At 34.6% G+C, this 27,036-nt stretch overlaps 2 protein-coding genes across 5 annotated transcripts; both read right to left on the bottom strand.

Annotated features, from left to right (window-relative positions):
• Positions 1-700: 700 nt before the first annotated feature.
• LOC113709332 (homeobox-leucine zipper protein ATHB-14) lies at positions 701-8,231 on the bottom strand. The gene is made up of 18 exons (XM_027232079.2): positions 7,403-8,231; positions 5,809-5,968; positions 5,421-5,530; positions 5,221-5,311; positions 5,017-5,112; positions 4,790-4,903; positions 4,592-4,675; positions 4,260-4,415; positions 4,106-4,180; positions 3,914-4,020; positions 3,469-3,658; positions 3,081-3,269; positions 2,910-2,990; positions 2,667-2,801; positions 2,010-2,335; positions 1,529-1,640; positions 1,247-1,396; positions 701-1,026 (listed from the first exon to the last, which is right to left on the bottom strand). Exons 1-18 carry the CDS (start codon positions 7,627-7,629, stop codon positions 880-882), a joined length of 2,550 nt encoding a protein of 849 aa, XP_027087880.2. The 5' UTR covers positions 7,630-8,231; the 3' UTR covers positions 701-879.
• A 3,805-nt stretch (positions 8,232-12,036) lies between these two features.
• Positions 12,037-16,024, bottom strand: LOC113733765 (uncharacterized). Of its 4 annotated transcripts, none has more exons than XR_011821013.1 (5): positions 15,450-16,024; positions 15,296-15,363; positions 14,995-15,076; positions 14,845-14,896; positions 12,037-12,682 (listed from the first exon to the last, which is right to left on the bottom strand). XR_011821013.1 is itself a non-coding variant. In XM_072064855.1 (3 exons), exons 1-3 carry the CDS (start codon positions 15,512-15,514, stop codon positions 12,290-12,292), a joined length of 498 nt encoding a protein of 165 aa, XP_071920956.1. In that variant the 5' UTR covers positions 15,515-16,024; the 3' UTR covers positions 12,037-12,289. The 4 variants fall into 4 exon arrangements, 2 of the variants coding, with proteins under 2 accessions (XP_071920956.1, XP_071920955.1); XR_011821012.1 differs by having other exon boundaries at positions 12,037-12,687; XM_072064855.1 differs by lacking the exons at positions 14,845-14,896; positions 14,995-15,076 and having other exon boundaries at positions 15,324-15,363.
• Positions 16,025-27,036: the final 11,012 nt, after the last annotated feature.

Genomic DNA, 27,036 nt, shown 5'->3' on the forward strand with positions numbered 1-27,036 from the left:
CAAGAAATTGTGCACACCAGACAAAAGCTACAAAGAAAATAAAAGCAGGGGGAATGATTTTGACACACTACAAATTCAAAACTATGATCTTCCTCAGATCTAGTTTAAGAAAAGAACCCAAATTCATGGCTAATTTATTCAACCACCTTGCTTCTAGTTGGTTTCTCAGTGATCGTGACATTTTGCATCGAATGGTCAAATCTATTGCCTACAGCCTCTTTAATCATGAGCAGTTAGTTTTGAATTGTAAGCCAACAATGATAGTGTCTTCTAGCAGACATAAATAGACCCTGCACCCACTTAAAAACACAAATCTCCAATTCCATGGACTATAGGCAGGCATAGGTACGAATATAACCAGAGGAGAATGCACGAGAGCCAGAAACCAAAATACACCACATGACTCCATTTATTTCTTGTCTGTTGAGGAATTTTCTATCAGAATCATGAAACATAATCATGACCCACAAGAAAAAAAAAATAAAAGAATTGAAATAAACAAAATTATGGGTAAGGACCAGCCATTAGGCCTTTGTGGGAATTATCAGAAACCCCCAAAATGGCCCATCCTATGAACTTGGATCAGATTTCTCAACCACCTTGGTTCATTTTGATGCAATTGAAAAATGGAAGGCTGATTGAGACCCCAAGGCAAGAACACATCATTCACACGAAAACTAAGAGTATTTCCAAGCAGACGTAGGCAAAACACATCATTCATACGATAAAACGAGTACTCCATGCACGCACGCATGGAAATAGATAGGCAAATAGCTACTCAGGCCATAACCTGTTAAACAAGTAATACAAGGTTTTACCAAAAGGAAATTACAATAACTTAAACTGACGGCTAATGCCGGTCTTAGTACCTAGTTGTCCTTACACAAAAGACCAGTTTATAAACATGAAAGCCAAGCAATGGTTGGAATCATCATCATTGAGAACCTTCCAGGCCACAGCTTGTTCATATGATATAGGTCTCCCCATGCTGGATGAACATACTCCTGCTGGCAAGTAGGCAAAGCCCTGCAGTAAAGGCAAGTACATGTCTCAAAATTTGCTCTTTAGAATGCTAAAATGACTCAGCCCCTGTAAGGTAACAAGACGACTCAAAGGTAGAATCATTTCGATTTGATTCTGGGAGTTGCATAAAATGCCAAGTACCATATTTTGAGACCTACATTCCACTCTGTCCTTTCAATTCTTGTAGTATACTTTATCCTATGATTCGTGTACATAAACTAACCTGCTGCATTATCTTAGAGAACTCTGAAAGGAGAACCTTTCGCCCAGCTTCATCAAGAATCTTATCAAGCATTATATCCTGAAGGGCCACGAGGGTAGTTTCAAGCATGTCAAGGCCAGCCTGGTTTGCAAATGTGAACACTGCAGATGCCTGCAATAACAAGATTGAACACTTGATGACTGCTTGAAAATTTTTGAGCAATCTTTTAATGGAATCCAAGATTTAAATGCGACAGATTTTAAAATGCACACTAAAGCTGAGGAAAAAATTAGCAAGACTAACATTTGCTTTGACAGAACAGCACATTATAGCGTCAGAATGGTGCCACAGCTGCTTCAGAATGGCATCACCTGAATTAGAGTCCACCTGAAGTAGCTCTCCCCCAGTTTGCAACCTTAAACAAGGCAAGCACGCATGTATGAGCTAATAGACAATTGAATATCGAGAAACGGAGAGGCTTAGTTTACATGGTTTCACTTTCAACTTTGCACAGTGCAAGTTGAACCAAAGTAAACTATATGTTAGCCCTCAAACACACCCCATCTTCCCAAACAGTTTACACTGAAACAGAACATGTAAGTTAGTGAGAACCAAATACTTCCAAATGCAACAAAAATTTATTTTTTGACAGCCACTAGGAGTTTAAATGTTGCTATTTGAGCATATGAAACAACAGTATTCGGTTTATAGCTCTCCAAGATAGAGAGCATTTCAAAACCAATGAACCATCGAGCAGGTTAAAAATTAATTGAGCCCCCGTTACCTATAGCTCCTCCAGATCCATCGTGCCAAAGTTACAGCCTCAGGTGAACCAGGTAGCGACTTTGGTACCATCTGGGAGCTCAACCGAGAAGGCGCGATAGCCATTGCAACTCTCTGGACAGAGCCAACAATGCTGCGGATGTATTGGCGTGCCATCGCAGCCACATTCTCGCGATAGTGATTCTCAAAAGTAAACTGGAATGCAATGGTTAAAACCGATCTAAGGTTGTAATTCTTTGGGTCGGCTTCAGCAGTTGAACGTGCTCCACCAGTTCCCACTTCAAGTGCAGAAGCCAAATCCAATGTTCTAGTTGCTCCAGGTCCATCCTGCACCATGCATCAATCTTAATCAGAAACAGAAGAATGACTTGTTACTCATCATGGAGCTTCAAGAAGGAACTTGACACGCAGAAAATGTGCTTTGTTCAATTTCCAGAGTTTCGAAGTTTGGTAAGCAGAATAAAGTGCACACAACAGAAATCTATTTGAAAGAAGATATGAGAGGGCAACACCAGACCAAATGATCTCAAAAAGTAGCAACTTCATTAAAAAGCCTGGCATCACTTTGTACGCTGAAATGATTTACCATTCTGAATGAGAAACAATAAAGAAGAGTATAAAATCTCTTAGAAGAGTGCAGAGATTAAAAACACTGAACTGATTTAGCATCCAATGGTATGACTCGGAAACCAGATGGCAGCAATGGTGCATCATCACCAAAAGATTCATCTATGGGCGCAAAAACAAGCTGAGCACAGGAACTTGCAGCATTCTCATCAACCCCACTGCAAAGCTGCCAATGAAGATAAAAGAGAATTAGATACAAATTTTTCACAACCCACAGACTACAAACCATAAATTCAGATTAACAGACTTGTGCAAAAAGAGAAAGATACAAAACCTGTAATAAGTACATATCACGTGACAGAGCTATATCTTCTGGGGAGAATGCATGACCCTCCAGTCGGACCACCTCCAGAAACTAAATCAGAAGAGAAATAGAAACAAACTTTAATCTCAATCGCAAGATCCCAAGATGGATCCAAAGACAAAGAACCAAAAACTTGATTACCTCCTCATGCTCCACAGTTTGAGCAAGAGGTAAGATGACTTGGCTACTGGGAAAGCTACCAGGCCTTGCACAAGGAATAGCATATGGACTAGCTTTAAGGGATGCAGCAGCATAAGCATCAACCCCATAATCAGCCCACTCAGATCGATGCTCCCTCAGGAAACGAACAAGTAAAGCAGGAGGAACATTCTAGAATACCAAACCGTAGTTAGTTCCCAGCAGATTTTGAAACAACACAGCTATTTAGAATTCTTTACCACTTATATATTGAAAAGGAAATTGGAGGGGAAATTAAATGAATTTAAAGGAAGAGAGCTGAAAATGATAGAAAACTGGAAGAGGCGCATCTATGTTGCTTCAAAACGAGTAAACAACTGATGAAATTCACCTGAAGGAGCATTGATGCCTTGGCACACATGACCCCACCAAAACTGGGAAGCATAGACAGGGTACTGTATTGGGAGCCAAGGATTTTGCTTGGAGAGGAATTTATGGTTATAGTCACATCCTCCGCACCATCACTTCCCATAATTGACCAACCATCATCCACAAATCCATTAACAGCATCATTGAATCCCCTGCAATAAATTCCTATTGTTTTCAGGGACTTTTGGAACGAGACAAATGACAGAACAAGACAAAGAGATCATAACAACTTAGTCTCCCCAGGGCTGCAACTGGACTTCAATAAATAGATCCCTGCCAATTGGCAAAATTGCTTGTACTGACTCCAGTAACAGTAGAAAGACTGGGCGGAGTTATTGCCAAAATAAATTTTAAAAGATTGATGGTAATAGTAGAACTCTACAAGTGAGTTAGTCAAGTCCCTTCACCTGCACAATCTCTGACTCAACGCCCTCAAAACAGCAGGCTGGCGTCCCCCACTGTAGTGAACTTCTCCACTTGTTTCCTGAGCAATTTGGCGTATGTGTCGCAATGCCTGTGTGAAAAAATATAGATGTTTGTACAAGTCTAGAAAAGAACACAATCAGTAAAAAGATACTAAAAGGTACAATAAGACATACTGCCATAGTCATCTTTTGGGCAAGGATTTTGGATGATTCATAAAGGGGTCTCAGAACTTCAGGAACACTCCAAACCTACGTCACGTAGCAGATAAGTTCCAGGGAAAGGCCTAACAAAGAAACAAGGAAATAAACAAGTTGTTGGATCACTCACATCCAAGTCAATGTGATCAACAATGTGAACAATGGAGCCACCACCCTCACAAGGCCTTATTAGGCATCCACTTGGCAGCATTTCAGCTCTAACAAAGCAGGTAGATGGAGGTCCAGTTGGGCCACCGGTAGAAGATGTCAGAGACCTCTCACATATCTGCAGAATAATGCTAGTTACATGGTGCTCTTAAAAGCTCAAGAGTCTAGGTATGAACTGGCCCAAAAGAAAGGAAAAGGAAAAGTGGACAACATAGGACGTCATAAAGGAACTTGAAGACATGCATACTATTCAGCACTGGATAATATGATATTGAACTATGCTTGTCCCATTACCACAAGACTACCATCTTCCAAGCTTGTAGTATATCTCAATGTCCAAAAGTCACGAGCCGACGCCAATGTTGTTGGTGCATAAGTCTAACAAAAGGAAATCTCAAAATCAGCTAAATACTCGAACATAATAAAAGGAACTGCAAGCTTCAGATTGCTCAAAAGTCCGCAATATTTCTGGGGGTCACAAAGATGGCAAACCTGCATATAGATGAGCTCTATAGTCCCTCCATTTCCTGTAGGGATCACACTCAGTACATCAAGGCAACGGCAATCGCGAAACCAAGAAGGACGATCTTTGAGGATTTCAGCGACCTGAAGCAAGATATACAATCACCAACAATAATAAGGAGATTAATGCATTCAAATTTTGAATTGCTTTTGTTCTCAAATTGAGCCAAAATTGGTCGAAACAGTTGTAAGTATACCTTTGTGGGCTCTAGACTCACAAGACCGCAGGCACGTGCTGCTACACCGCTACAGTTGCGGGAAACTGCAACAATGCCAATAGAATCCGGACCAGGCTAGAGATTGCAAGGGATAAATGAATATCAATATTTGCAACTGTACCTAGTACAACAACACATCTAGGAAAAGAATTGCAGTTTCATGTACACATTGAAGCTAAATACCTTCATCCCAATCATCTGGACCCAGTCGACAGCAGTTCCAGTAGCCTTTCCAAGGAACTCTGCCAGGGTCTCCTCAGCCACAGCGAGAAGACTGAGATACAAGAAAGTTGTTCGATTAGCTGAAGAGCCAGCAAGCAATTAAACCAATCAAAACATTTGTGCTACCCAAGAAAGAAAGACGGAAAATATAGGCACATTACCCAGCTGGGTTGTTTGCATCCCTTTGGGGATGTTGAGTTGGGTTTTGTTGTTGCTGCTGACCAGTCATGACCACAGACTCACAGCTTGTATCTGTGGTCGCTGTGCTTACCTGTAACAAAGGAAAAATTTACAAGTATTATATCCAGAGGTTCTCAAAACTATTCTACGCACTGAATTAAAACAAAATTGCATAACAATCAATGGCATTATCTAACTCTAAATGTAGATTCAAAATCAAAGGTTGTCAGTCGTAAAATTCAGAAAGAACAATCAACTTTATTAACAAAAAAATAAAGGATATACAGATACTTTTGTTTACTGTAACAGGATAAACCTAACATGGCCTAGAATTGCCTTTTCTGGCATCCATAGCTGAGATCAACTTACAGTTTGTATCTGCGTACGCATGTAGCCATTCTCGTAGACCAGCTGGGATACTTGCTTTTGTAAGCGGTCATTTTCTTCCATCAGCAGCTTGTTCATGGCAGTAAGCTTCCTGTTTACAGTCTGTAGCCGAGAAGCTTCCTTTCTTTGCTTTTCACGGCACCTGTACAAGATCAGTAAATAGATTACCTTACATTTTCTAGGCAATCTACCATACACTTGTGCCTAAGGAGAGAGAAAAGCAGATAGTAATACTTCATGCATAACTCCATTTCCACAACCATTGTCAAATATATTGAACTCAAACACCTTGCAGCTCCATTTCATGGTTTACCTACCATCTCCAGAGAAAAATTACAGGCAGCTCATAAAATAATTGCTAAAAAGGATCCTTAATAAATACAACAATTCAACTGCTGATGCTATAATGAAAAAAAACAAGGCAACTAGCCTGCTCATAAAAAGATGAACAGTTGAAAGCTCAGAAATCACTTGAGAACATAAAAATTATACTATGTCACGGATTGTACCAAATATCAATTTTTACTAGGACGGAGCAACACGAGAAAACCACCGTGCAAAATTTAAAAATCCAAAACCAATGTTAGCAAGAGAGAAGAGAGCCGCAAAGAATCAGCTAATACTGGAAGCAAGCGAAATGAAAGTTATCTTCTTTACTTCAAAACTCTATTAGGATCATGAAAGAAAATGAAACAATTATCAAAAGCTCGTTGGAAGTTAAAGTTCTGAACAATAAAATGACTCCATTAAGAATCAGTTAGCACTAAATGTGAAGCAAGAAATATATACGATTTCGAAAGACAAGAAAAAAAAAAATCCTAACCCGAACAAGAACTACCATTTCTGGTAGATTATACTCGGTACAACACAAGTTTAGCTTATGACATAAAAAAAATCAGGACAAAAGGGTGAAGTACAAGGAACCAATAGAACAAAAAAAAATCCCAGTCTAGCTCAAAGAAGAGCAGACTCATAAGGAGGGCAATCATTATTACATTAACTTTTTTCTGAAGGAGAAAATAAATTTTTCTCTTGAATGCGAAATCGGAAAGAAACCTAATTAAATGAGGTAAAGAATCTGAAACAAAATGCTCAAGAAAAAACCCCAAAGAAGAATAGTTCCCTTTGCTTCATTTCTGTTAAAGAAAGCAAACCATCCGTTTCAAAACACTAGGACATTCTAGTGACAAGCATACTTATCAGCTCTCCCTTTCCCAAAAAAAGATAACCATAGTTCGAAAAATCAATTACCAAGAGCAGAAAAGAACCAGATACTGACTAATGCTTGTCAAAAAAATGCAACAAAAAAAAACAAGAAACTGCTCATTCTCCGAGAAAAGTACAGATAAGGAAATGTAAAAGCAGATCCATCTCCTATCTCTCTTTCTTCCAACAAAAAGCTACAAAAAGAAAAAAAATTTCACCAAATGGAAACCCTTCATAAGAAGAAACGTAAATTGCAGCAAAAAATTAGCTTACTTCCAAAAAAACTCATTTTTTTTTACCAAAATACTAAAAACAGAAATTTCTGTGCACATGCAAGACAGTAAATGCCAAAAATGAAAATATATTATACCTTCTGTTCTGAAACCAGACTTTGATCTGCTTAGGCTCAATATTAGAAAGAATAGGACACTCCCTAATGAGCTGCTGCCTTCTCAAAGAACTGGGCTTTGGACATTCTGCATATACCCTTTCAAGAGCTTCAACTTGCTCAGGTGTGTACCTCACGTACTTGCTATTATCCATCTGTTGTTGCTTGCTTCCACCACTGATTGAATCTCTATGAATAGAAAGAGCCATAAACAGACAAAAACCACAACAGAACAGTACCAAGAACAAAGTTTTTCTCTTTTCTGCTACTAAAATTTCACTGTTTCACCAAGAAACACACAGAATAGTGAAGATTATGACGATAAATTTTGTGGGTTTTTTCCTTTCTTGCATGTACAGGCAGGCTCTCTCCTCATAAGAGAGCCTCCTCTCTCACTCATCAAGATTTGATCTTTTTCACTCCTCTTTTCCTCTCCTTCACACAATGGGATGGGAAGAAGCTCCAAAGGCTAAAAACTACTGAAAGAAGATGAAAAAAGAAGTCCCTTTGGTCCTTTTATCTCAAGTTAACTCCCCAATCTCGAGAATTTGAGGGAAAGTGAAATTTGGAAAAGAGAAAAAGAGAATGCTACTGTGTAGATATACAGATAGGGTGAAAAGAGCGAGACAGCCTACAAAGGCAGAAGACAAAGTTACAAGACAAACCAACCCACAGAATAGAAAAGAAAGAAAGCAAAGCAAAGCAGAAAAAACAAATAAATCAACAACAGAGGTCTACTGTTAGTCTGTACTCTTTTTCTTTTTTTTTTTGTTTCATAAAAAAAGCAAAATACAGAAGTAATAATAATTGTATGAGAAATTGTTTAGTAGTTTTTTTTTTCCCAAAAATTGAAACACCTGACAATTTAGCTACAGTCATATTAATGCCAGAGCCTCACTCTTGAAACTTCCATATTTTGGAAATTTGTGTTGCAACATTTTAAAAACATTTTTTAATGAATTTTTCTCATAGAAACGCTTTTAAAAAAATATATAAATTATTTTCTGCAAATTTTCTATAAAAACAAAAAATCCTCTGTCACGTGTATGCAAGACACTACAAATGTGTGTTTGTATAGTATAGTCCTCCTACTCCATTTGGTTTTTTCTTGACAATAAATAAGGGTCATGGGCATTTATGAGATACTAATTTAATGAGATTACACAAAACAGTGAAAAGATTTTGATGGAGAAGAAATGGAAAGTAAGGGGCTGTTTTTATTGGAACCAGACTGATCATCAAACTTTTTTAGGCAAAAATTGCCAAGTGGGTAGCTGTTCCCTGTTACTGTTTTGGACTTTGGAGGCTGTAACTCTCTCTCTCTCTCTGTAGCACATTGTAAAAGAGGAAAAAAGTTCACAGCTGCTGCTCTTATTAGTCATCTTACCATAGACTTTCTTTCGCCTCTCTCTCCACTGTCAAACAGTATCATGATGCATGATGTATGGCAGCATGGGTTAAAGTGGTCATTATTCATGAATGGATGCATGCATATGTATGCTAAGAATTGTGTGCATGGTGAGCATTGGGGAGAGGCAAAATTGTACCCCATAAAGAACTACATATGTAAGCACAGTAGATACGGACGAACTTTACGTTTAACGGTACACATGATACAAACAGCAATCTTGTAAGTACAATGGTTGGCACTCGTTATCCTTAGAATGCATTGAGTCATATTTGCAAAAAAAATTTTGATTATATCATAGCACTTGGGATCCTCGGTGACATATTTTCTATGCCAATCCAATGCCATCTATAATATTGTGTCAAGTGTCTTGTTATTATTTACATTTTAATTTTCTAATAATTCAACTTGATTTAATTTAACACAAGTGTAAATAATAACAGGACACTTGGTGCAATACTATAGGTGGCATTGGATTGGCATAGAAAAATATGTCATCGAGGATTCCAAGTGATATCATAGATACGTTGTTTAATCATCTATTTCTCTTTTTAATCATCTTTTTATTTTACGTTTAATTAGATTACAGTATTTTCTTTGAAAATATTATTCCAAATAATATTCAAACATACTCAGCATTTTTCTATGGATACAAAATGTTTTGTGGGGATTTAAGGACTTGGAGTCCTGTGGAGTCAATTCAAACAAGTTTTAGCCTGAAATTGTCACTTATGTAGCATTATTATGTTTGAATGGTGAATATGGGGAGTTTCATTACATGGTATGGTTTTTGAGCTTGGATACTAAAAGGAAATAAAATTTGAGAATTGGGATCGGAATATCACATTTTGAATTATATTATTGACCAAAATACATTTTATCTCAAACGAAAAAACACCAGAGGTACCTCGCCTTTACCTTGCACAGCCAGGTCCCCAAGAAACTTAGTTGAATATATGGTAACAAAGTTTTTGATACATAATGAATATAAATATATGAGAAAAATTGAGTATTAAAATAATTAAATTTTGCTGTGAAAAGAAATTCCATTTATGAAGTTAGCCTCCTATTTATTGTGATTTGAACAAAGATTTTTTAACCAATATTATGTGCAAGTAATGATACCAAAAAAGAAGAGAAAGCAAATCTATTAGGAGTGCATTATCGATTTAATAGTAGTATAGTTTTAGTTGTAACTAATCAAAAAATAGTCATAATGTTTCTAACACTTTCATAATTAGAAAAAATTTAGAAAACCACCAAAATCTATCACAATCTTCAATATTAATAAAACATGCAAACTTGCACATTTTTCTTTCTTTTTGAGCAAAAAAGCGAGTTAATCCATCCATTTAAATCCTGCTTAATAATATTACAAATAAGTGAGAACATTATCTCACAAAATAGCTCTAGAATACAAATAACAATTTTAAATAAAAATATGAATTGTCATGTTTCCAAATCTACATATAGAAACTTGAAACCAATGATGTATTTGATTGCAAAACTGTCTTTTCAATCAAAATTGAATTTTCTAATTTGTCGAGTTGTACTCTAGGTTGAAAGCCTCAATACTAACTTTCACCGCCAACTGTGATCCTTTGATAATCGCAATCATTTTAACTAGTTAAATTAATAAAATATTACCAATTCCTTCAACCAAATAGTAATGATATGTCCAGTTCCATGCCTAGCAATCATTTCAAACTCTAATTACATTATCTATCATTATGAATAATAAAAAAGGATAAGAGTACAAAACCATATAGAACCAATTTAAGCAAAAGATTTTGAAATCTAATTTTATATTTCTTTTACTCTCAGCCTATCATTTGTTAAAACTAAAAATCATGAAAATAAACTACCTATCATGGATACAGGTTAGTAATTCAAAATGAAGAGATACGAAATATTTTCTTCACATCCTAAATTGCTCAACAATTATTTTACACATCATCCACCTTATCTAGTAAATAAACACATGTCACTATTAAGAAACTTTATATAAATCAAAACATCAAAATATAATTATCTATCCATAAATTAAGAGATTTTGATTAATTTTTAATTCAACAGACCTCACAATTTCCTTCCTGATCATTGTTTACCCTACACTTTCACTTATCAGATTCTTCCTCCTCCACACTAGAACTATCACCCTATTATCAAATAACAATTTTAATAAATAAAAAATAAAATTGGAATGAACATGTATAATGGCGTTTATTATTTTATGGGGGGGGGAAATTAGTTACAATTCTTTCATCACTAGTCTGAAGATTCTTCATGTAATCACCACCCATCTTCTTATCAACCTTAGGAAATTTTTTTCCAACAATAGAAAGGCCAAAAAGTAATTTCAGAATAAATAAAATTTAAAAACTGTAAAAAAACATGTTTCTTTAGATTTGGGGGGGAAAAGTACTCACAACATCACATGCAAACTTCAACTTGACTCTTTTAGAAGGAAAAAAAAAGTAGATGAAGGAGAAGGCAGTGAGAAAAAGAAATAAGCAAAAGTTTCTAATCAAGAGGCAAAAAATGGCCAAAAAAAAAGTACATACCAAAGAAAGACGGCAAGGACAGAAAATCATTGAATCATGCTTATTGGACTAAGCAAGAAAGGAAATATCAAACCCATCCTTGATCTCTTGCAACGAAATCATTCATTTAGTTAATTTATGAATTAAATTGAAAGAAAATGCATCAACTAATCCAATAGAGAAAAAACAAAGTAAATGATTAGGATGAAGGAAAAAAAAGAAAGGAATACAAATCGGAAACTAAACAAGGAAGCTGCAATGTATACGAGGGTTTGTTTAGTTATCTTTAACCAAAAAGGTGAGAAGAAATAAGGTGAACAAAAAAAAAGGAAAAAAAAAAGAAAAAAAATGAAGTGTCAAAGGAGGAATGTGCCACGTGTCAAGATGAATGGAAGCCACTTGGTAATCAATGAGGTTGTTATACTAACTCCACTTTCTTCTTATACTAGGAGGTTTTCAACTGTGCTAAGCACAGCCTAAGCCCCCTATAATCTGTTGTCATATATTTTTTTTTATAAGATAAGATTAACAGTAATGTTTGTGAAATATCATTCTTAAAATCATAAATTACCGATCAAACACGTGGCTAACAATATAAGACTAAACAAAATCCGAAAACCATCAATATTGCAAAAGATAAGAGAAGATGACAAAAGATTGGCAAGTAGTTTTACAAATAGTTTGATATCTTCAAGTGCAAGTTAGTCTTACAGAAACGGGAGAAGACATGCTAAATACTTAAGATAAAGTATGATAAGCTGCAATTACAAAATATCAAATATTGAGATCCATTAAGTTGCACAAAAGAACAATTTCTTAATGGATGTCAATATTGTGTCAAAAGATGCAACATTAGCAATTCAGCTTAAAGTGCTTCAAGATTAGCAAGATTAGCAATTCTAAAGGCTTCAAGCAAGTTCAGAGTTCATTATCACACTGCTTCTTCAAGGGACTTCCAGGTGCAAGATTAGTTGGAGCAAAAACTGAGAGTGCATTGGTGGGCAGTAAGGTAGGTGTAATAGCTTCAGCAAAATTTGATCCAATTTCAGGAGGTACAGTTCCAAAAACCAAGGCTCTCTTTGCTGTGGTCACTAGAGGCGGCACTTTGTTTGCAGTAGCAGAAGTTTCAGCGATGGTATCAAGCAGATTTTTGATTGATGGACTGAAAAATTCATTTTTGTTAGCAGACTGCAGCACAGTAGCATGAAGGTCTGGAATTTTTTCATTCGTTTCTGCAGCCGTGATCGCCATTGGAATGTGAGCTGATTCCTCAGTAGTGTATGCCTTGACAATATTATACTTGCCTTCCTTCTGGCCTTAAAAAAATTCTCGAGTTAAAAATTCTTACTTAGCTCCTCTGCTGATATATATGAGTAGGTTTATACAGTATGCCGATATATATATATATATATATATATATATATATATATATATATATATATATATATATATATATATATATGAGCTCTTTGTTTGTTTTAATAACATTTGACCACTACTAACTTCATCAAACAGACCATCTATTGAATTTGAGTGTTCGCTTGTCTTTTTTTTTCACATTCCACGGCATAGCACAGAGGTCTGACTAATGATTAACTAACACAATAGCAACTAAAAGTGCATACACAGTCAGTTTTAACCTGAGCCAAACATATCATGTATAGATACCAAGATAATAACCAAGAACTCAAGCACATACAATAAACCAAACTTACTATCAGATTTTAGGGAGAATACTATATTTTATGTTTCTTAATGGTTATTAATGTTAATAAAAGCTAAAACTTTCCAACAGAAACACATGCGGCCTCTAATTTAATCAGTAACATAACAGTTTCAAACCTCTAAATACATTAAAAAAAAGTGCAAATCAAAAGTATAAAGCTTAAATTTGATCTTGAGTTTTTTAGACAAACCACATAGCAACGTATGCAGACTTGCAAGAACAACACACAAATAGCCTACAACAGAGGCAACTTCAATTTAAAAGAAAATTTTGGTTTTGCAATTAAAACAAAAAAAAAGAACAAAATTCAATGCAGATAAGGGAGGAAAAGTTCAAAATTTAAAAAAAAATATTAATAAATCAATATAAGTAAGCAAGAGAGAATGGGTAATTTATTGTTTTTTACCAGGTGAAAGATGAAAAAAAATAGCAAAAAAATAAGCCATAACATGTGGGGAAAGTGAAGCAACAAGAGCAAAACACCAATTGTTTTTTTTTTCTTATCCTTCTTAAACCAAAAAAATGATCATGATTACTTGTGAAAAAGGCTTAAAGGAAGCATCAAATCTATCAATGATCTCTAGGTTGATCAATGGTTTACAATTGAGAGGTACAATAAAGGTTAGAGAAAGATGGTGTTTTCTCTAAAAGCTTTTCATGCCCTAGACAAGTCTAGACTAAAACGAAACAACAAACAAGGCACACACTAAGTTGCTTAATCAATAGTCATTTAGATGACTAAACAAGTTTTGCCAATAATAGCCTTTCTGCATTGACCTTAAAGTTCTTTGAAAAATAGTTAATCATTCCTATTCCTCATTTAGAACAACAACAGGTCACATATCTCATCTGAGATATTATAACTATAATTCATTCTAAGAAAAACTATCTTAGATTCTGTATAACTTCTTATTTTTATGTATTACCAAATTGTCCATTGTGATTAAAGAGAAAAACACCAGTAGCAGGAGGTTGAAATTAGTTAAAAAGGAACTTGTCATGTAATAATAACTTGAGCATAGCAGCCACAGCCCCAAAATCAGCACAAGCAAAAGTTTGTCTCACAAAATATATTGTGCTAGTGACTTTGACTCACAAAATCTGTTATTGATGTCCATTACTACAATTTTTTTTCTAGTGTATATAGCAATTTGACTGTTTGATAGTACATTGATTATATACAAACCAGTTGGCCAGAATCACATCAACAAATGGATCTCTCCTTTTTGTAGGTATGCCACTCATAATATATTGAGAGCTAAATTGGTATCTTTACTTTTGACTTGTTTTTTTAGGTGAATGGATAGCTGAATGGGTTGCAATAAGACATAAAAGAAGATTACCAAAGGGCTGCAGCAGCAAAATTCCAAATGTATGGGTGAGCAACATTTGGACGGGATCACTGGACTCTTAAAAATGTCATCAACCATTGGAGTTTGGAGTGGATGATCAAGAATGTTTACATCAAGCTTTAAGGTTTTACCAATTTTCTTCTTTATTTGTTGTGCGTTATTTGCAAAAACAGTATGACTGTCAATATTAACAAAATTAGCTACTCAATAAACAACTATTTGTTTCACAAAGGATCACACAAAACAAAAAACACCAGTAAACTTAAAATAGATGAAGCAGAAACTGAAGAAAAACTACTAAAAAGAAAAGGGAAAGGTGAAATTTTACTTATGAAAATATAGTCACAGAAACAAAGAAAAGCTGCTCATAGATTCAAGAAGGACAACAAACTGACCTTCAAGTTTAAGGATTCATTGATTGATGATATGAATCGTAGTAAAAGGAACCTATCAATTGAAACATACGTGTATATTAGAATTTGTTAATCTGTCTATTATTCATACAAGGAAATTTTGATAAAAAAAGGGAAAGATTTTTTTCTCACCAAAGAGACTCCAAAGAAGAAGGTGTAAAGACCAGGATGCTTCTCCTTGCAGTTCATTAGGCAGAGGAGCTAGCGGAATGCACTGATAAATACCTCTATTACACTTTTTTGATTTCATAATTCACTGGAAAAACTACAGCCTAAATGAACAGGAAACCTATTTCTAATAATAACTGTAAGGAAAAAATCATATCTGAAAAGATATTTCTCATCATTATCGTACAGCTAATCAGAATTGAATAGAAAGCATGATTTGAGCAGAAAATTGAATGGCAAAGCTGATGAGAATAGAATGCCATACCTAATCTAACAAAAAGTTCCGAATTTACCTCCTTTGAAGTACAATTATCACGTGAGTGCCCAACAATTCTTGCAACATGAAATCAATATAGAAAGAGTTAATTTGATATTAGAGGAAGAGGAAAACACGGCAAGCGTAAGCAAGAGTAGTTCACCTGCTCGCAATTTTCCTCCTTTGAAGTACAAACACCATGTGAGTAACCAGCAATCCCTGCAACATGAAATGAAGTGTCTGCAGGAGTAGCAATTGACCTACTGGTCACAAATCTTCATAAAAAATCCATCTCCCAAATCATGTAAAAATTCAAACTTTTTGGTCGGAATAGACGTTTCGAACTGGGTTTGGTAGAATAGGCACTTGGAATTGGATTTGGTCAGAAAGGAATTGGAATTGGGTTTGGTAGAACAGGTGCTTGGAATTAGATTTTTGCTCAGAATAGCCATTCGGTAGAGAGAAAGGAAGAAAAAGCTTCAGCGACAACTTGAGAAAGAAACGATTCAATTGGATTTGCTGAGAAAGGAATTGGAATTGGGTTTGGTACAATAGGTGCTTGAACTTGGATTTTGCTCAGAATAGCCATTCGGTAGAGAAAGGAAGAAAAAGTTTCAACGGCAACTTGAGAGAAATGGTTCAATGGCAAAAGAAAGAAAAGGTTTCGGACACTTGTCAAATAATTAAGAGCCACGTGGTAAAAGAAAGAATAGCCATTCGGTACAGAGAAAGCAAAAAAAAGCTTCAACGGCAACTTGAGAGAAACGGTTCAGTGGCAAAAGAAAGAAAAGGCTTGGGACACTTGTCAAATAATTAAAAAGCCACGTGGCAAAAGGAAAGGAAAGCAGTAAACCTTCCTCTTTGCTTATATACAAGGTAGATAACTAGAATTTTGCATGTGTATTAGCACGATCTTTTTATTTATTTATTGTGAATTTATACAAATATAAATAATTTAAATATAAAAACTAACAACAATTCTACATGTTTATCCACTAACTTTAAAAATTTAATGTATTCTGTTGACCTTGGTCGATCAATCCTTGGTTTTGATGATTAACAAACCAAAATGTAGATTTGGACTAATGTTTTTATGTGAGTAATTTGTTAGAACAGATTTTTGTGGCATAAAAGAAGAAGCAAAAACAGGGCACTCATGTCGGACGCTATCGGACGTCCGAAAGAATGAAGAACATTAAGAAGGAAACTCTGTCGGACACTCGTGAGGAAGCATCGGACGTCCGGAAGGATCGGACGCACGCCTCGGACGCACATCGATCGCATCGGACGTCCGAGAAATTTCGCAAAGATTTGATGACTCTCTGCCTACGTTCGGACGCAGGGTTCGGACGTCCGACAGGTGGTTTGGACGCAGGGTTCGGACGTCCGACAGGAGGTCTCGGACGTCCGACAGGCCAACGGCTAGTTTTGACAGCATTTAATATTTGACCGTTGGAGAGCCTTTTGAAACCATTTCTCACCTTCTATAAACACCCCAAAGCACAAGAAGACAAGGGACTTTTGCCAACACAAAATACAAGCTTACAAGTGAGATTTTTGAGTAGAAAGATTCTTTGTTGGTTGTATAAGGGGTTGGGAAAGTTGGGTTGTGAGGTTGCTCAAGTGAAAACCTTGGTGAAGGTGAACCTATCACTTGGAGTGGTAAAACCTTGGTGAAGGTTGCCTCATTTGTATAAAATAGTTCTTAATTGGGTGAATGATCTTTCAAGTGTAGGTTGTTGAGGGTTAACTAGAATTGTTGTAAAACTCCTTGGCTCAACCAAAGAGTATTTGGGGTGAGGAAGGAGTGAACCTTCACTTGTACATCTTGGTTAGCATCGCCATCAATTGAAGAGACTATTGGATTGATATTTGGTTTGCATTTCTTATCTTTTCTCTTTAATTAAGTTTTCTTTATTGTGCTTAAATTTGATATATCTTTGTGCATCATTGTGAAATTGTTTGTACTCATTGGGTTGCACCGGGCATTACAATTGGTATCAGAGTTTGGTCTCTTTTGATCAAGCTTAACCGCTTAGAGTAAAGATCATGGCAACCATAAAAGTTTCTTTTTTAGAAGGGCAATCTATTGATAGACCACCTATGTTTAATGGTTCTCATTTTAGCATGTGGAAACAAAGAATGATGATTTTCTTACAATCCGTTTATATTGAATTATGGTATGTGGTAGAAGATGGTCCTTATGAAGCTAGAATAGTTGACTCCACCACCAATTTGAGTAGATTAAAGACTAGACAAGAATTGAATGAAAAAGACAAGAGATACCTTTCTTTAAATGCCAAGGCCATGTGTATATTGTACAATGCATTAGATGTAAATGAATCTAGCAGGATTAAAGGTTGTAAATCAGCTAAAGATATTTGGGATAAATTGTGTGTATTTCATGAAGGTAACCAAGATATTAAAGAACAAAAGAAATCTTTGCTTGTTTCTCAATATGAATTTTTCAAAATGCATCCTCTTGAAAATGTTGATAAGATGTGTAGTAGATTTTGTGACATTATTGAAGATCTTAAATTGCTTGGAAAAGAATATTCTTTGGGTGAGAAAAATAGAAAGATTTTGAATGTCTTGCCAAAAGAATGGGAAAACAAAATAAATGCTATAGAAGAGGCAAAGGATTTAAATTCTATGTCCATTGAATCTCTTGTGGATACCCTAACCTCTTATGAATTAAAGCTGAAATTCAAAGTGCAAGAGGAAGAAAATGCAAGAATGTATAAGAGAGGCATAGCTTTTAAAGCATCTCAAGTGGGGGATAACCCATCCTTCATGGGTAATGAATTCATGGAAGTGGACAATGATACAACTTCTCACATCAAAAGTTCCAAGAAGACCTTCAACAAGAGATGCTCAAGAGGAGATTGCAAAATTACATGGGATGAATGCAATTCAAAAAGAGAAAAAGAAGAGTTGGCCCAAATGGCACTAATGGCCGTTGGAGAAGATGAGGTAAGTTCTTATCACTCTTCTTGTGATGAAGATAATGAAGATGATGATGTGAAAATTCTTATGATTAAAATGCATAAAAGTTTGAGAAAATCTTATGCTAAAAATAAAGATTTGAAAACAAAAATAAATGATTTGTTGGAAGAAAACTCCAAACTGTTTCAAGAAAACAAATGTTTGAGAATGGAAAATGATGATTTAAAAAATCAAAAAAGTGTTTTTGATTGCAAAAATAATTTGAAAAGGAAGTTAGAAGAGAAAACAAAGTTTTATGAAAAAATGTTGGAGGAACAAAATGTGTTAAAGAAAAGAATTAATGACTTGAACGAGTTTCTCCAAAATGAAAAACAAAAGTTTTCTCAAACAAAAGAAAGCAAATCTTTTCAAGGCACAAATAAGTTTGCTATGATAAGAAGTAAGAAAATTAGTTGTATTAAATCCACCTATGTGCAAAATACTTCTATCATGTGTAATTTTTGTTGCAAATTTGGACATATGCAAAATGATTGCTATGTAAAGAAAAATATGAGAAAAGACATGAAATTCATGTGGATTGCTAGATCATGTCGTATTAACTCCCAAGGACCCTATAAAGAAAGGGTACCAAATGAAATTTCTCATATTTAGGCACATCATGATGATTTGATCCAAGAAGTGCTATATGGTTGTAAGTACAATTGAAAATTTTGATATTCAATATGGTCTTGATTTGAAAAATAAAGGGGGAGTTTGTTTTTGATTGATGCCAAAAGGGGGAGTAGGATTTATTGAAATTTCTTTGTATGTTGGCACTTTCTAAGGGGGAGCTTTATTTGAACTTATTTGATAAAAGAAATTTTCATTTTGTTTGTCATCATCAAAAAGGGGGAGATTGTTGACCTTGGTCGATCAATCCTTGGTTTTGATGATTAACAAACCAAAATGTAGATTTGGGCTAATGTTTTTATGTGAGTAATTTGTTAGAACAGATTTTTGTGGCATAAAAGAAGAAGCAAAAACAGGGCACTCATGTCGGACGCTATCGGACGTCCGAAAGAATGAAGAACATTAAGAAGGAAACTCTGTCGGACGCTCGTGAGGAAGCATCGGACGTCCGGAAGGATCGGACGCACGCCTCGGACGCACATCGATCGCATCGGACGTCCGAGAAATTTCGCAAAGATTTGATGACTCTCTGCCTACGTTCGGACGCAGGGTTCGGACGTCCGACAGGTGGTTTGGACGCAGGGTTCGGACGTCCGACAGGAGGTCTCGGACGTCCGACAGGCCAACGGCTAGTTTTGACAGCATTTAATATTTGACCGTTGGAGAGCCTTTTGAAACCATTTCTCACCTTCTATAAACACCCCAAAGCACAAGAAGACAAGGGACTTTTGCCAACACAAAATACAAGCTTACAAGTGAGATTTTTGAGTAGAAAGATTCTTTGTTGGTTGTATAAGGGATTGGGAAAGTTGGGTTGTGAGGTTGCTCAAGTGAAAACCTTGGTGAAGGTGAACCTATCACTTGGAGTGGTAAAACTTTGGTGAAGGTTGCCTCATTTGTATAAAATAGTTCTTAATTGGGTGAGTGATCTTTCAAGTGTAGGTTGTTGAGGGTTAACTAGAATTGTTGTAAAACTCCTTGGCTCAACCAAAGAGTATTTGGGGTGAGGAAGGAGTGAACTTTCACTTGTACATCTTGGTTAGCATCGCCATCAATTGAAGAGGCTATTGGATTGATATTTGGTTTGCATTTCTTATCTTTTCTCTTTAATTAAGTTTTCTTTATTGTGCTTAAATTTGATATATCTTTGTGCATCATTGTGAAATTGTTTGTACTCATTGGGTTGCACCGGGCATTACATATTTTAAATATTCAATTATTTACTAATTTTTTAAATTTTGTTTACATATTTTCACTATAATATGATAGTATATGTCAAATAATGTATCTCATATAAACAAACTTGGTAGATTTTTTTTAATTTAAATATAAAAACTAACAACAATTCTACATGTTTATCCACTAACTTTAAAATTTAATATATTCTAAATATTCAATTATTTACTAATTTTTTAAATTTTGTTTACATACTTTCACTATAATATGATAGTATATGTCAAATAATGTATCTCATATAAACAAACTTGGTAGATTTTTTTTACAAATGTTTTTTTAGACAATTTAAATTTTTTAGCATGACCATAAATCCAGAACTATATATTCACATTTAATTAAGTAGAAAAACTCAAAAATTCATTTTTCTTCATTAATAAATATTCAGTTTTCAACAATATTGGTAAATCTGTCAGTGTAAGAGTTAATTTTCTTTCTTACACTAAGTTAATTCAAAATTAAGGGAAGAAATGATAAACAATTTGAATACTAATCAACGGTATGGTGATGAAAGGAAATAATTTAGGTATGTAAGATTTTAATAATTGTGATTAAGAAAGTAATTTGGAATATGTAAGATTTTCAATAATTGCGATTTGCAAAAGGTTTTACTATAGTTTTATATGTAATAATTTGATAGAAAGTAGAATCATTAAGATAAAATCAATTGTTTTTAAAGCAATATCATTAAGATAACATTAGTTTTTGGTAAAATTATTTTAAAATTAGAGGTAATTTTGAAACACATAATATAATCCAAATAGGATTCAATATGGGTAAAAGCCAAGTGACCTATAACCAGTTAATTATTTTCAATTAGGCATGCCACATAGAAGTGAAAAATAACTCTAATTAAAATAGCTAATTTCATGTATATATATATACGTAGATTTTCTTATAGGTAGGCAAGCACCTTTTTGATATTTCTACACCAAAATTTCCCAACTGTATAATTAGTTTTTCTTTCATTTTGTCCTTTTTTTTTTACCCTTTTTCACTATCTATTCCTTCCTTATACTATTGTTTGTATACTTAGTTATATTTTTTAATGCGCCCTTAGTTCATTTTTTTGTTGTTGTAGTTTATTTATTTTGTGGAGTATTATTCATTGTAAATAATTCTTCAAACAATTTTACGTTTCAATGAAACACATGTTGCTAGTTAGTAAAGCCCATTTAATATAGTACATACATAACATCATAGAGCTTACTATTAGTCAATTAATAATAATAAATGTACTAAATGGAAAACCTAACAAAAAAAGAGCTGAAGCAAATTAAAAAATTCATCCTATACATAAAATAGCCTTATTCTCAACTAATTTTAGAAATCTAATTTTAAATTTTAATTTTTAGAAAACCATTTTATTGTGTTTTCAACTACTTATTGTATTCTAATTTTTTAGGCTTGAAAGAGTTGAAATTAGAAGTAGGTGTTATGTTGCCTTTTTTATTATATTTGTGGGGTATTCTTTTTTGTAGACAAAAGTACCCTCAAATTTTAAAGATAATTACTACTCAAATTTTAAAGATAATTACTAAGTACCTAGTCCATTAATGTAGCATATAAGTGCAATTTAATAGATATGCTTTTGCAACTTTTTCAATAAGTCAAATCCTATTAAAAAGGAAATTCAAGATTTTAGTGGGAAAAAGAAGAGTAAAAAAGAGGAAAGTGCAAAAAAATAAAAGCAAAGGAATAGGTAATAGCAAAAAAATAAAAGAAAGAAAGAAAAAAAAGAACTAAATAAATAAATAAATAAAACTGTAGGGGCACTCTTATAAAAAAAATATATGAAGGGGGTAAAATGAAACTTGGTATGCTTCTTTAAGGTCTAGTGGATTCAAGTCTTTAATATATTCCATGGCGTTAATATAAGTAATTTACAATAATCCACATAATTATGCCAAATGTTCAAATTTCATCAATTAAAAATGATTTTTACTTTTTTTTTTTAACAAATAGAACTAAATCCATGGCTAAAACATATATAAAATCTAAGTATATTGTGTAAAAATTTTTTAAAATATAAGTTTTTTATTATTTGTGAATACATTCGAGTTCTGCCCATTTATTAAATAAACCCAATTATTGATTGGTGTTCGATTTCCTTACATTTATTAGAGGAGCCGGGAGCGAACCTTTTTGGAGCTCAAATGAGCTATTTTTTCCAAACAGTTGTCAATTTCAATAATAGTCTTCTTACTTCTTTTCCAATTTTGTTATAGGTATTTTCGAAACACGTTGTTGTTTTTTCTTTTTTCAGAACTCGGGTGGGTAGTTTCGGGTCGGGATACCATAGGGGATGGAACGGGCCAACTAGAGGCCCATCACGTGACAATCATTTGGTTGTACCCATGGAGCCCCTTAGGAAACATTGAAGAAGCTCATTGGTCCATCAAAACAGGTTGACCAATAAAACGAAATCCAGCCTTGACCCCATTAATGTTCAATCTTCAACAGTAAAAAATGATTCTAGAAAGTAGAAAGTCTTGCCATAGCATGTCTATGGTGAGGTCAATGTCAAACTCACATACATGATACGTACGAGAATTTGAATACACCCTAATAAGCAAAATAAGCAAGTCCAATATGTGATCACATTTAAGTCAAAAGATAAACTTGTTGTATTTCAAGTAGTATGTGTTGTGTTGGTTTGATTTTATCTTGCCATTTGAAGCACTTGTCGTTAAAATTGTAAAAAATCTTAATCGAGTCGAATATTGTAATGTTACATTTTGATTGTAAAAAATCTTAATTGAGTCGAATACTATAATATTAGATTTTGATTGTATTTTCTGACAAGCGTATTGACTTGATTATTACATAAACTGAAGTATAATATCTAGTTGAGCTCAAACAAACATTGAATAAGTTGACTTATTCCCATGAAACTTCAAGTTTTACATGTTGAACTTTAATTGAGCAGAACTCTAATATATTGTTTGTATAATTAGTTGACATTCAATCTCTTACAAACAATAATTAAGCCAAACTCATGTAAAATATAAAATAATTTGCTTTTCTTTTTCGAGGACACTACTTGTTTTTCATATTTCAATACTACCCTATTGTGCCGCTCTCACAAATGTATTGTAAAAAATCTTAATCGAGTCAAATATTGTAATGTTACATTTTGATTGTAAGAAATATTAATCGAGTCGAATATTGTAATGTTCCATTAAGTTCTTAGGAAAAGAAGGCTGATTTCTCTTGGTTTTGCAGATGTATTAACTAGATCATGTTACGTTAAATTGGCTCCCCTTAGATTGTGTCTCGATTGCACTTTCTGCTTGTTATTTTTAACGCCAACTGTACTTTTGAAAGCAAAGAAATTACAGTGTGTGTGGTGTTATTTTAAACATTTTAAATAATATCAATGTCGTTATGATTTTGTTTTACTCCATGTGATTCTGATAAAACTTATGGGTGGTTAATTTATGTTAATGGGAGAACATAAGGTCATTGACAAACAACAATATAAGGTTTTTTTTCGAACATAACATAATACTATATTTGATTGCATGGTTGTTTTGGGAGGTAATTTTGAGTAAATTTTAATGTAGCATCATCATAATAAATGTATGTGTGAGAGAAAAAGGTAGTTGAAAGTGTTTAATCTCTTAAAACATAGGCCCTGTTTGGAAGCTTGGTTTTTTACCAAGTTTGTATAAAACTAGTTTTTTAACAACTTTTGCTACAGGAACCCAAAAAACTTATCAAAGTTTTTAACCTACACACTTTAAAAATATACAAAAAATTTTCCCTTCAACTTTTCTTCTTTTTCCTCCCCCACCCAACCCATCACATCCTCCGGCACCGGCGACCATCTCCACCACCACTTCCGGCGCCGGTCACTATTCCGGCAACCAGTTCCGGCGGTCCTCTTTTTTTTTTTTTTTTTTTTCTCACCCTCCTCCCTCCTCTCTTCGACTCTGCCTCCTCCGCCACCCTCCCCCTCCCCGTTTCCCTTTGCCCAAACTGGTCTCTGATGCTCTTTTCCTTTTTTTTTTTTTCTGTCTCTCTCCCCCCTCCCCTCTTTCCCTCTGCCTCCCCCGCCACCATCCCCCTCCCCCTTTGACGGATCTGGTCGCGTGACCAGATCGCAAAGGAAGAGAGGGAGGGGGGCTGCGATCTGGTCGCAAGACCAGATCGCAGCTAAAGGAGGGGGAGGGTGGCGAGGGAGGGGAGGAGAGGGGGAGGAGAGGGTGGCGGGGGTGGCTGGGGAGGGAAGGGGAAGGGAAGGGATGGCGGGGGAAGGAAGGGATGGCAGGGAAGGGTGGTGGGGGAAGGAGAGGAGAGGAGAAAAAAAGCAAAAAAAAAAAAAAAAATTTGATTCTCACCTGTTGGTTGCTGCCATGGAGGTACCGGGAGAGGGATCAGGGGAGTGAGAAGGGGAAGAAAGGGAGGAAGGAAAAGAAAAAAAAAAGAAAGAAAAAAAAAAGAGGGGGAGGGGAGGGTGGCAGGGGTGGCTGGGGAGGGAAGGGGAAGGGAAGGGGTGGCGGGGGAAGGAAGGGATGGCAGGGAAGGGTGGTGGGGGAAGGAGAGGAGAGGAGAAAAAAAGCAAAAAAAAAAAAAAAATTTTGATTCTCACCTGTTGGTTGCTGCCATGGAGGTACCGGGAGAGGGATCAGGGGAGGGAGAAGGGGAAGAAAGGGAGGAAGGAAAAGAAAAAAAAAAGAAAAAAAAAGAAAAAGAAAGAAAGAAAATGAAAATGAAAAAAATTTTCATCTTACAAACACCCAAATTTTTACAAAAGTTTTTTCTACAACTTCTACAGTGATCTACAGTAAAGTTTTATACTAACACCCAAAAAACTCACCTTCCAAACAGGCCCATAGTGTGTGTATGGATAATATACCATTTGGAATAATTATTGTAATACTTTTTATAATGTAATGTGTGTGAAATAAAAAGATGATTGGAAAGATAAAAAAGTATGTTAAAAAATGCCTTTGTGATGCAAGCAAAAAATTTGGGGCAAATATTTGCTATCAAAACACACCCTATATAAACATGTACTGTATCTAAATAGTCAAACATCAAGCTAGTTTTTTTTTTTTTTATAAAAAAATATTTACACCATTCTCATACCCTTCCCACCCCTAACTGTCAAGTATAAGATTTGAATATTGAATTTAGCAGCGAAAAAGATTCTAAGAGCCTTCTCTTGACTATTGAGGCAACTCCAATAATTCATTTTTTATGTTGGCTATTAGCAATTGTTTCAATAATAGCAAATTAGTCAAATTAAAATTAGTTAACAAAACTTAGTTATTATACAAATTTGTCTCTCTACCCATCTGCATAGGGTAAATTCTACTATGTTGTAATGTTAAACTATACATCTATTTTAACTTTACAACTCAAATTTTAATTTGGGACGCTTTCTAGCTTTGTAATATAAACTTTTCTAATGTGTCCCACTTTGATCCAAGTATTGACGAACTGAAAAAAAATCGATTGAATGACAGTTAGTTGGGTGAAATTCATTTCTATAAATTGCATTCCTTCATCCAATCATGTTATCATAAGAGTAACATAAAATGGTGAAATATCCATCACTTATAATCTACAAAGGGGAAAATATAAAGTTTCTCGAAAAAGAATAATCAAAAAGTTAGGAATTAAAAATAATACCACATGATGTTCAAGGAAATGATTCAAAGAAATCAAACACAGTAGCCACAAAAATATATACAACTGGATGTTTGGATTGGAAGAGATCCTTATGATTGATGTCACAGCATGCTTCTCTCAACATGATCTCATTATTACGTTCGAAGCACTAATTATTGTTTAGACACTTAATAGCTGGACCCTATTATTTGGAAAATTTTAGCCAAAAAAATGTGATGCCATATTGAGAAAAAAAAATTGGTATTTAACCAATGGATTAGAAGCCTTTTGTTCGGTCTATTTCAATCTCCATTAGAAGATAAACTAGACTGAAAGAAAGAAAGCTAGTATTCTTGGCGCCTCTCCATTTCTCAAATTCTTCTTGTTTCTTCTAATTTCATGTAATCTACTTGAGTTGTCCTCGAGTAATTACTGGCTAAAAGGTAAGTTATTAAAGCTATCAGTAACTAAATGACAATATATTTAGGTAATCTAGACTTATATCTGTAGCCTAATGTGCAGGGCTTTACCTCATCGATAATTACAATTAGTGACTAAGAATCACTAACTGCATAATTTTATACTTGAGTTATGCATAGAGGTTCACCTTTTTATAATTCTCCCTAGTCTAGGCTATTTGACATTTTGCTTTCCGGTAGGCATATATCGATGTAAAAGTCACTTAATGCTTTTCAAATGAGTAAACTTGTTTGAAAAATTAAAAAAAGAATTGAATGAGCAACTGATTCAGTGCTTAACTGTTTAAATCGAGCCGACTAATAAATTAAATATTACCTATTTATAATCATCGCATTACTCATATATATTTTGTCATTTGTTACATTTCTTGGGGTAAATCTTTGTCCATAACTAATCCTAGTGTGTATTTCTCATGCTGAGATTAAGTGTTGATCCGGAAGGTTAATAAAAGCTTTGACTTCTCCCCAAAAAAAAAAAAGGAAGGATAAAAGAATGATAATAACCATTTTCAGGATCTTTTCATCGTCAGACATGGTCCATATATAGCTACAAATATAAAGTACATTTTTTGGGGTTTTATTGCATGTTTTTGACTCTAGGTAGTTCATGTGGTGTAGATATAAGTAACTTGTGTTGCTTGAAGGATTTCTTAACTTTTAAGAGGTTAAGAATGATAGCCAAAGACGACTTGACATCCATAAACGTTTACACAACTTTCTTTATAACAATCTTGATCTGCTCCATTTACCATGCTGAAGTTTTGTTGAACTGCAGTCCATTTTTGTGATATAGGGACCAGACCA

The sequence above is a fragment of the Coffea arabica genome, chromosome 9c (genome assembly GCF_036785885.1).
Source record: "Coffea arabica cultivar ET-39 chromosome 9c, Coffea Arabica ET-39 HiFi, whole genome shotgun sequence".
Taxonomy (NCBI): domain Eukaryota; kingdom Viridiplantae; phylum Streptophyta; class Magnoliopsida; order Gentianales; family Rubiaceae; genus Coffea; species Coffea arabica.

Excerpts from the sequence above, each read along its gene's own strand:
- LOC113709332 (XM_027232079.2), bottom strand. The coding sequence starts at position 7,629 with ATGGCTCTTTCTATTCATAGAGATTCAATCAGTGGTGGAAGCAAGCAA. Across the intron at positions 4,416-4,591 it reads TGGAAGATGGTAGTCTTGTG|ATATGTGAGAGGTCTCTGAC; the intron begins GTAATGGGACAA and ends ATTATTCTGCAG. Across the intron at positions 2,802-2,909 it reads GTGATATGTACTTATTACAG|CTTTGCAGTGGGGTTGATGA; the intron begins GTTTTGTATCTT and ends CTTCATTGGCAG.
- LOC113733765 (XM_072064854.1), bottom strand. The coding sequence starts at position 15,514 with ATGTTGCAGGGATTGCTGGTTACTCACATGGTGTTTGTACTTCAAAGG. Across the intron at positions 15,364-15,449 it reads AGGAGGAAAATTGCGAGCAG|AATTGTTGGGCACTCACGTG; the intron begins GTGAACTACTCT and ends TCATGTTGCAAG. Across the intron at positions 12,688-15,295 it reads GGAACTTTTTGTTAGATTAG|GCCAGAAGGAAGGCAAGTAT; the intron begins GTATGGCATTCT and ends AATTTTTTTAAG.